This window comes from Oncorhynchus clarkii, chromosome 8, assembly GCF_045791955.1.
Source record: "Oncorhynchus clarkii lewisi isolate Uvic-CL-2024 chromosome 8, UVic_Ocla_1.0, whole genome shotgun sequence".
NCBI classification, from domain to species: Eukaryota; Metazoa; Chordata; class Actinopteri; order Salmoniformes; family Salmonidae; genus Oncorhynchus; species Oncorhynchus clarkii.
Genome location: NC_092154.1, coordinates 19,589,486 through 19,599,947, shown reverse-complemented (window position 1 = coordinate 19,599,947; position 10,462 = coordinate 19,589,486). Strand labels below are relative to the sequence as shown.

The window sequence follows — 10,462 nt, the reverse complement described above, 5'->3', positions numbered from 1 at the left end:
CTGGACTGCTAATACTATGTATTGGCCATTGAAAGGCTTTGAAGTCACTGGTCGGCCATCGGCCATATTGTCCCTCCCCAGTAGGAGCAGTCATCCATAGGAATGAATTGAATTCTACAGTATTTAAATTCAATGGTTCAAGGACAAAATTATATGTATTTAAGTATTTTTAGTTGTTGTAGTGGGGACGGTAACATTGGTACTCTCTAAAAAACTACTTAAAGGAATTTAAAGAAATATATTTTTATGTTTAGCTCACATAACATAATTTAAAAGTTTGCATTAAGGTGTCGGTAATACGATAAACGTGTCAAAAACTAATGTAGACATTGCATTTCTATAGCTTCCAAATCTTATTTTACAATGGAGGAGAATTTCCAAGATGGCTGTGCAGTGGCTTCAATACAGTGCCTCCTGTCAGTCATCCAGGGTTTATACACATCATTGTCCTTTCCCCCTCCATTCTCCTCCTCTCTACTGGGTCTGTTTGAGGTTGGTGAGGACTACAGTGATGGGGTCTCTGGTCGGCGGTGTTTTATGGTCCACCAGAGAGAACACCTTCATTGTGGTCTGGGTGAGGAAGGAGCCCAGCTCTCGGGCCTTGGACTTGCAGGTGAGTGTGTGGATCAGCTCCTGGCGGAAGCCCCGGCTCACCATGCAGTAGAGCAGGAAGTTGGTGGTGGAGTTGAGGTTCTGCAGCATGTTGGCCAGGTCACTAATCAAGTTGATGGGAATGCGGTAGTCGTTCCGGTCAAACCAGTCGTGGTTGTACTTGGTGCGCAGGATGCAGTAGGTGACGAAGCGTGGCAGACTGAGCACCACGAAGGACACAGACACTGTGCCCAGCAGGAAGATGGTCCTCCGCACCATGCCCTTGGTGCCTCCCCCCCGCATGACCCTCCACTCCTCCTTGGTAAACATCTTTCTGGCACGGGTCAGGTGGTGGCCGATCAGCGAGTTGAAGATGATGACCAGGGTGATGGGGATGCCACCGGAGAGGAACGTAGTGACCCACACCAGGACAGTAGAATAGATATGGCCCCTGTAGTGACACCAGGGCAGAGTCACATTCTTCCCCTCTATGGTGAAATTCTTCGGCGTCACCACGTTGATCCAGCCCATGGGCACGGAGGCCAGGTGGGAGACCAGGATGATAGACACACAGGTCAGCCTAGTAACCTTGGCCTGGGAGAAGTGCTGCTTGGCGGACGTGCTGCTGAGGACCAGGTAGCGTTCGATGGTAAACACCACCACGATCCAGGAGGAGCTGTACAGGGAGCCGTACTGCAGGAAGCCCATGATGCCGCAGGCCGGGTGGGAGTGCCAGAAAGGCTGCAGCTGCCAGAAGGTGAGCGTCAGGTCCAGCAGGATGACCCACACCAGGTAGAAGGTGTCCACGATGGCCAAGCAGCTCAGGTAGATGATGGCCGTGTCAGACATTCTACACTTCCGGAAGCAGATCATGTAGAAAGTGAAGAGATTGGCTGAGGAACAAGAAATAGAATGCCATCCCGTTTTGAGTTGTGACATTTCCTTTTCAATTGCTCTCACAATAATTAATGAAAACAAGTTTGGAACATCACACAGACACAAATAGATTTAGGAAACTGCACAAACAAGATAGAAGATTCACACACCTGGGATCCCCAGAATGCACAGCAAAGGGTAGTAGACCTTCTGAACAGTGATGAATCCACTGTCCCCCTCCATGTTTCCGTCCTCCTCCTCAGCACCAGGCAATAGCAGATAAGGTAATGCCTGCAATAAACCCATTAATGTTAGCTGGATGGGAGGACATTATTGATACAGAGATGAGCACAGTGTAATAAACAATATGTGGAGAAGGACCGAGAAGGGTTACTTATTTCTCCCCCCAAAAAACGTTGGTTTTTACTAGGCCTTTATGGATATTATGATTGGGGTTGGCTATTTGTTGACGAGATGTTAAGGGTAAATTTCAATGAGAAAAGGAAGCACTCAATCAGATTTGGCAGACTTCATGATCACATTTGAAAAGATTCCATACATCTCAAGGCAAGGATGAACGTACGGACAGCATTTGATTCAGTGTCATATACTGTGAAATATTGTGAAACTGATGATGACTTGAAAATGAAAGAGAGCCGCACACTCTAGATGCAAACATTTAATTACCAGCCAAGCTGTCTGCATCAGGGTATAATCACAAACACTGCGGGATGACGCGTTTATGTAGTGTCAAAAGACACAGGTGTCTGTAATCATGGCCAAGAGTGGCCTAATATCATTGGTTAATTATCAAAAATTAAAATGGCATACAAAGAACAGCATACAAACAACAGATGGATAGCATACGATCATAGATTCATTTGACTACCAAAGCTTACAAACAATTACAATGGCAAAGTCATAATAATCACAAGAATGGCTTCAGATCAAAGTCTACGTTGAGACCGAAGGGTGCAAGGGTCTTTAAGTTAAAGATCCAGGCAGCCTCTCTTTTTAACAATAAATTATCAAGGTCACCCCCTCTCCTAGGGAGGGTGACATGTTCGATGCCAATATAACGCAGAGACGAAATCGAGTGGCCTGCCTCCAAGAAGTGGGCCGCAACTGGGTAAGTCAAGTTTTTACACCTAATGGTGCTACGATGCTCTGAGATGCGTACTTTTAATTCGTGCTTTGTTTTACCCACATAATTTTTACCACAAGGACAAGTTATAAGAAAAATAACTGCCTTAGTGGAGCACGTAATAACACCTTTGATTGGGATCGATTTCCTTGTTTGTGGGTGTTTGAAGGATCTACATTTATAAGTGCCATTGCATTGAGCACAGCCATTACATTTGTAATTTCCATCCAGTAGGGGCGCAAATAGACGTTGTTCAGGAATATCTTGGGGTGGTAAATCAGAGTGTACCAATTGGTCTCTGAGATTTCTGCCCCGCGAGAATACGACCAAGGGAAGGTCCGAAAACACATTACCGAGACTATAATCGGATTTTATAATGTGCCAATATTTATGAACAATTCCCTTAATTTGTTCAGAGCACTTTGAATAGCGGGTAGTTAGAACACAAGAATGCATATTTTTGCGAGATTGACCTTAAACGGTCATGTCTCGTTTTGTTTTAAATTTTCTCATTGGCAATATTAATCTGATCATTTTTGTAGCCCCTCTCCTTGAACTTTCTTTGCGTCTCAGCCATATTTCTGTTGAAATCTGATTGTTTTTTGCAAATTCTTTTGATTCGACAGAATTGACTGTAGGGCAAACTATTTTTCAAGGGAAGTGGGTGACAACTATCAGCCCTCAACAAACTGTTACGATCAGTTGGCTTCCTGTAAAGATCAGTGTATAGAACATTATCTTCACACAAACTCAGAAGATCAAAGAAAACTGATTTGACGTGTATCAGATTGCATAGTAAATCTCAGATGCTCAGAACAGGAGTGAAGAAAAGCATGGAACGCCTGGAGCTGTTTTGCATCACCCCTCCATAGAACAAAAATATCATCAATATACCATTTCCAAATAATGATGTGAGGCAAGAAAACATTTTTGAGAGGATTGGAAAATAAACTGTTTCTCCATGTAACCCACATACAAATTAGCATAGTTAGGGGCCATGGGGGATCCCATAGCAGTACCCTTCGTCTGAATAAAGAAATCATTTAGAAACATGAAATAGTTATGTGTGAGTACTATTTCAGCCAATGTTATAATGCATGCACTGGAAGGTAGTTCATTAGGGTCACGTTGCAGAAGAAAATGTTCCATAGCTTCAATACCGCCCTCGTGGGAAATCGATCCCAATCAAAGGTGTTATTACGTGCTCCACTAAGGCAGTTATTTATCTTATAACTTGTCCTTGTGGTAAAAATGATGTAGGTAAAACAAAGCACGAATTAAAAGTACGTATCTCAGAGCATCGTTACACCATTAGGTGTAAAAACTTTACTTACCCAGTTGCAGCCCACTTCTTGGAGGCAGGCCACTCGATTTCGTCTCTGCGTTATATTGGCATCGAACATGTCACCCTCCCTAGGAGAGGGGGTGACCTTGATAATTTATTGTTAAAAAGAGAGGCTGCCTGGATCTTTAACTTAAAGACCCTCGCGCCCTTCGGTCTCAACGTAGAATTTGATCTGAAGCCATTCTTGTGATTGTGACTTTGCCATTGTAATTGTTTGTAAGCTTGTGTAGTCAAATGAATTTATGATCTTATGCTATCCATTTGTTGTTTGTATGCTGTTCTTTGTATGACATTTTAATATTTGATAATTAACCAATGATATTAGGCCACTCTTGGCCATGATTACAGACACCTGTGTCTTTTGACACTACATAAACGAGTCATCCCGCAGTGTTTGTGATTATACCCTGATGCAGACAGCTTGGCTGTCGAAACGTTGGAAATTCAATGTTTGCATCTGAGCTCCTAGAGAGTGCGGCTCTCTTTAATTTTCAAGTTTTCTACTCTGCTAGCCAGCACCTCTCCTTAATAGGTGTGCGTTTCTTTTTCTTCTAGATAAAACTGATGATGACTAACACGATAGCTATGTCAACAACAGCAAAGGATATTTTACTGCCTGAAACATGCAATTATCTCATCTGACAAGTCTCTACAGAATAGGCGAGTACAACATGACAACCCTTGTGTACCTATGACCTTGAAGGGCTTATATAAGTGCCTAAATGACTCTGTGGTAATGTATTGACATTGACCAGGAGACATGCAGATGAGGGTGAATTTGTGCTGTTATCATATATATGTGGTTTTCTTGGAACTGGGAAACAGAAAAGGCAATTCCACCTTATAGCACTATCATCACTTTCCATTTTATAGCCAGATGCCCATATAGCAAAGTCAAATCATTGGAAATATACATTTTCTTTTAGCAGAACACTTCGTGGAATGTCATAGACTTTAAGCACAAATCTATTGTAGCCTATACATACATATATATATATATAATTATATATCATGATACTGCCAACTGCATGACTAAGTGCTAGAATCTTCTTGCTGTACCATTCCCATCCCTTTAAAAATGGATAAAACAAATGGAGAACTGTATGGTAAACACAACACTACTGAGAGTTTAGATTCCAATATTTTATCAATAAAAACACATTTACAACCCCCCCCCCCCCCCCCCAAAAAAAACATGCACTTGTCTACAATAATCCCATCAATGTAAGTGCATACTTTAACAATAAAGTGTTAGTACAGGTTACTTACACAGAGGGGCAGGCCTGCTGGTAGAGTAGAGATCCACAGTGTTGCCTGTCCAGTCCAGTAGTATTAGGTGATGATGAGGACCAAATGAACCAGCTGCAGGTCATATAAAGCTTCCTTATCTCTTTCCCTCTCTCTCTGGGCAAATCTACATACAGGAAGGAGGCCTCATCTACAGGTGTCACGTCACCTGAAGCACAGGTGGACAGACTTAGCTCCGCAGCGTAGGACAGACCTCTGTAGGGTTTATATTGATCTGTGAGATCCAGGCCATGATAACTAAAATGGTATCATTTGCGCTTGAATAAGATCCCTATAATGTCCTTTATAACAAATGAAGTATTGATTTAAATATTGTTATTGTGATGTATCTAAGCAGATGTATTACAAGTCACCATGATTCATCAATGAAGTTACCAATCGTGGCAGCTGTTGGTGAGTAAATTAAGATATTTCACTCAGGCTGTTTACCATTGAAAATAAATAGTCTGTTCCGGTCTACTTAACTGGGTGTGTCTGAATGTCTCCCATAGTCCCCTATGCAATAGCAGTTGGATCTGATCTACTTAGTTCATTGACTTTAATTGAACCCCCCCCCACACACAATTTTTGGGGGGTAGACAGCTGAGTAAGGTGCCTCGCTTCCTCTTATGTCTCTGAGCTCAGTACACCCTGCCAGTGACACACCCACACACGGAAAAGACTCCCTCTTGTGGTCTTAACAGAAAAATAACACTCACTGTCAGATTGGTCTTGTTCAAGATTACTGTAGAACCTGGAGAGAAAAAAAGTGAATAATGTTCCACACTTACCTGCTAACATAATGCTTTTTCTATTACAGAGATTGTGCAGTGACTCTCGCCTGATAACAGACACATGTCCTGCAACTTATCAGCCATCACGACTCGTCCCATAAACATTGATTCAGAAATCAAATAACGGAGAACAAACAACAGGACTGATGCTGCTGCTGGTAGTGATCACATGACTCAACACTGAGCTACAAAGCTGTGTATTTGACTCTGATGTGTGAGCCTGTCATAGCTGAGCTGTCCCTAAGCAACCTTTACCAATGGAGTTGATGAGCTACATGATGAGGTGTGAGGTGTGTCACTACTGATTGCCTGAGCTGCAGACTATGTGTGTATGCGTGTCTGGCCATAGTGTTCCCCTGTATCTACCTGGCACTGGTGCCTCAACCCGCTGCAGGCCTGCCCTGAGGTCATGTACCAGTCATTTAGCACCTCCTCAGGTGACCAGCTGGCTGCTGGCCCGCTCATCATACAGCTATGGGGCTGGAGAGACCTGCTGGCTGCTGGCCCTCTCCTTATCATACAGCTATGGGGCTGGAGAGACCTGCTAGCCCTCTCCTTATCATACAGCTATGGGTCTGGAGAGACCTGCTGGCTGCTGGCCCTCTCCTTATCATACAGCTATGGGTCTGGAGAGACCTGCTGGCAGCTGGCCCTCTCCTTATCATACAGCTATGGGTCTGGAGAGACCTGCTGGCAGCTGGCCCTCTCCTTATCATACAGCTATGGGTCTGGAGACACCTGCTTGGTGCTGGCCCTCTCCTTATCATACAGCTATGGGTCTGGAGAGACCTGCTGGCTGCTGGCCCTCTCCTTATCATACAGCTATGGGTCTGGAGAGACCTGCTGGCAGCTGGCCCTCTCCTTATCATACAGCTATGGGTCTGGAGACACCTGCTTGGTGCTGGCCCTCTCCTTATCATACAGCTATGGGTCTGGAGAGACCTGCTGGCTGCTGGCCCTCTCCTTATCATACAGCTATGGGTCTGGAGACACCTGCTGGCAGCTGGCCCTCCTTATCATACAGCTATGGGTCTGGAGACACCTGCTTGGTGCTGGCCCTCTCCTTATCATACAGCTATGGGTCTGGAGAGACCTGCTGGCAGCTGGCCCTCTCCTTATCATACAGCTATGGGTCTGGAGACACCTGCTGGCTGCTGGCCCTCTCCTTATCATACAGCTATGGGTCTGGAGAGACCTGCTGGCTGCTGGCCCTCTCCTTATCATACAGCTATGGAGCTGGAGAACCACAGCTGTCAAAGGTCCAGTCCGTCTGTTCCTCTGCTAGAATGAGAGAGTGAGACAAAAAGAGAGCGAGTGAGAGAGATGGAGAGAAGCCCTGTTTATACCTGAATGCATGTTAACGGCAGTTATAAACAGGGCTAGAGAGTCTTCTTCAAACCTCTTCTTTTCCACCCTCTAGCAACACCAGGTGGTCATGAAGGCAGAGATGGACAGGCCTAGTGGATTACAATGTACACAATACACACACAACAGACACAACGTATAGAAGCAGCAATTACATAAAAATAAAATAAGTGTCATGGAAAGAGTGTAAAATGTTTATTGTTCTTTTTGAATTTCAAATGCCAAACCACTGAATTAACAAAACAGAAATGTAAAAAAATGGAAAATGGAAGAAATAAACTAGGAAGATTACTGACACTTTTAAAACCATTAAGTTGTAAAACTGTAAAACAACGATGGGGTTCAATCTTAAACAGATCCCGATTATCACTTTAACCGTCTTAAGATAAGAACAAATACTACATTGAGACAAAACACGGTCAAGCTTTACAGCTGGACGTTTCACCAGTGTCTTTCAACATTCCCCTTGAAGATACAGTACAACCCATTCCTCAAAGATCTAGCAATTAAGGTTCAATAAAACGTACTCTGAAACAAAAGACACAAGACTTAAAATATCCATGTCAGTTTAAACATAAAAGAGGTAAAGTAATCCAAAGGAAGTGGTCCAGAAATGAGCTGAGAAAGGATCCTACTGGTGGTGCTGTACTGCATACAGACAGACCTAGGGTGGGACATGAGGTGAATGGGGACATGTCACTGTTCACAGAGGGAGGAAGAGACATTACCCACTAAGACTTCCCAGTACATGGCTACACATCATGGAGGAAACAAGGTCCATGAGATGGATGCCTTGGAATGGCTGTTGAAATGGAACTCTGCATACAAGTTCAAATATGACCATTAAATGTCGACATACATCTTTCTCTTCTTAAATAAACGGTATGCCCTTCCAGTACACACTAAATAATACCCGGAAAGACAGATTTTTCCCCGTTATTTACTCTTCTTAAAATCTGGTAAGCGAGAAGAGATATGTTCAAAAGTATAATTCTTACACGTTTGGCTGCAATTACAAAATGTAACATACATTATTTGTAAAATAACTTTGTTACAGCATTAGCCCAACATCTATTATTATGAGGAGGACAAAGCTATCTCACATTGATGAATCATATCAAACTTACTTCATAAGAAGCATTGCTAGAAAAATGGACTACTTTGTCATGCTAGCCTAGTCGGTAAAACAGATGACTTTGCAAAGAAAGGAATGTCCTGTAGAATCTGGATTGGAAGAGAATCTGGATTGGAAGAGAATCTGGATTGGAAGAGACCAGATAACTTGAGATATTGGTCTCATGGTGCACTTTTGAAATGGTCATAATTTCTTTATTATCATCGTCATCATCATTATTGTGCTGGAGAAAATATGTCAAACAAACAAACCAACAAAAGAAAGCCCAAAAGTTAAGCAAACAAGCTGTTCATATTTACATTGAATACAGGCATTTCATTGCATCATCACAAACCCAACCACACCCAAATCTCCCTCCCTTCCCCTCTCCCTCCCTCCTTCATAACCCATACACGCCCAACCTATTTAACCCAGCCCCAGCTAGATCAAACCCCACTTTCCCTCACACACAAAACCTCTGGTATCCAGTCTGTTGAGTCACAGGGTCAGCCACGGAGAGTGAGGAGAGTTGAGACAAGATGCTCTGTTAAGTTGAGGAAGATGTACAGGTCCCTGGTCCCTGGTGGGGCTCCAGAGAGCTACGGTTCAGTCCAGTCCTGTTCCCAACCCAGCGTTTAGAGGTTGTCCCCTGGCTGGTACTGCGGCTCCGTGGCTGTGAAGTAGTCCTCCAGGAAGGCCTGCAGGTACTCGAAGGTGGGCCTCTCCTCGGCGTCCTTCTTCCAGCACTGCACCATGAGCTCGTGGAGGGAGATGGGGCAGTCCTGGGGACAGGGCATCCTGTAGCCTCGCTCCACCTGCTCCAGCACCTCCCGGTTGTTCATCCCTACACACACGCGCGCCGGACAAACACAGACACACAGACACACACACAGACACACACAGGAAAAGAGATAGAGCTAAGTTCAGTAACTACAGCAGAGGTTTTTAAAGTAGCCGATAAGACAGTTCAATGAAAGACATCAGTTTTGACCTCTAATGAATGACCTTAATGACAGAGACATTGAGCTTTAAACCTCAGAGATGCTGACCGTAAGGCAATATCTGGACCTGGAAAAGCATTTATGTAACACAGGGGTTACAAGTTTTACAACCTGGGGATGTTTGAATGGCTTACTATCCGCTTTTGATTAGCTAAGAGATGTAGCCTCTGCATCAACAAGAAGAGTCCGGAGAAAGCTGCTAAGACATCTGTTAGGATGATGCTATTATTCCCTCAGCTCCAGCTTGGCCTCCATAGCGTGCAAGTCCTCCACTCGTGCCCATTCTCCCTCCCTCCCTCCCACACCAGCTCAGTGAAGTGGCCCATCTAGACAAACATGTGTTCCTCCCTCCCTCCCTCGCGCTGATCTCAGTCAACTCCCTGCCCCTGACCAGTCCTCTCACATGGGCTAGCAGCAGCCCAGAGGCAGACCCTGGATTAACAGTTCTAAATCTCTGATTCTGGCAGGAAAACAAAGTTACTCAGCCGTGGTTAGACCTCTTCTTTTCTTTAGCGTAAACAGCAGGAGCTGCCTGCAACTTGTTATACAAGCTGTTGTTGTACTTTATAATTGCACCATAGTCCTCTACCTATTCTTAATACAAGTGAGGCTTATCCATAATAGTAACTTAATCAAAACAAACACAACACACATCGTCTTGAGCTCTGTCAGGATGTGAACATTATATCACATGGGTTGAGTCCAAAAAATGGCACCCTCTACCCTACATAGTGACCAGAGCCCTATGGTGCCATTGGAGACGGAACCATTGGGTTGCTACCCTACATAGTGACCAGAGCCCTATGGTGCCATTGGGTTGCTACCCTACATAGTGACCAGAGCCCTATGGTGCCATTGGAGACGGAACCATTGGGTTGCTATCCTACATAGTGACCAGAGCCCTATGGTGCCAATGGAGACGGAACCAGCCCTATGGTGCCATTG

At 44.2% G+C, this 10,462-nt stretch overlaps 2 protein-coding genes across 3 annotated transcripts in view; both read right to left on the bottom strand.

The window, feature by feature from the left end:
* Positions 1–474: 474 nt before the first annotated feature.
* LOC139415559 (probable G-protein coupled receptor 139) lies at positions 475–1,710 on the bottom strand. Its single transcript, XM_071163669.1, has 2 exons — positions 1,638–1,710; positions 475–1,484 (listed from the first exon to the last, which is right to left on the bottom strand). Exons 1-2 carry the CDS (start codon positions 1,708–1,710, stop codon positions 475–477), a joined length of 1,083 nt encoding a protein of 360 aa, XP_071019770.1.
* Positions 1,711–7,582: 5,872 nt separating this feature from the next.
* The window catches only part of LOC139415068 (tyrosine-protein kinase Fyn-like), a 79,889-nt gene continuing 77,009 nt past the window's right edge, over positions 7,583–10,462 (bottom strand). For both annotated transcript variants that reach the window (XM_071162833.1, XM_071162834.1), the window contains exon 13: positions 7,583–9,360. In XM_071162833.1, coding sequence (XP_071018934.1) covers positions 9,152–9,360 — 209 coding nt within the window. In that variant the 3' untranslated portion in view covers positions 7,583–9,151. The remainder of the gene's footprint in view (positions 9,361–10,462) is intronic.

What these genes read in the sequence shown, in the direction of transcription:
- LOC139415559 (XM_071163669.1), bottom strand. Translation starts at nt 1,710, where the DNA reads ATGGAGGGGGACAGTGGATTCATCACTGTTCAGAAGGTCTACTACCCT. An exon ending in GTGCATTCTGGGGATCCCAG is followed by an intron (nt 1,485 to 1,637) that starts GTGTGTGAATCT and finishes CTTGTTCCTCAG; the next exon opens with CCAATCTCTTCACTTTCTAC.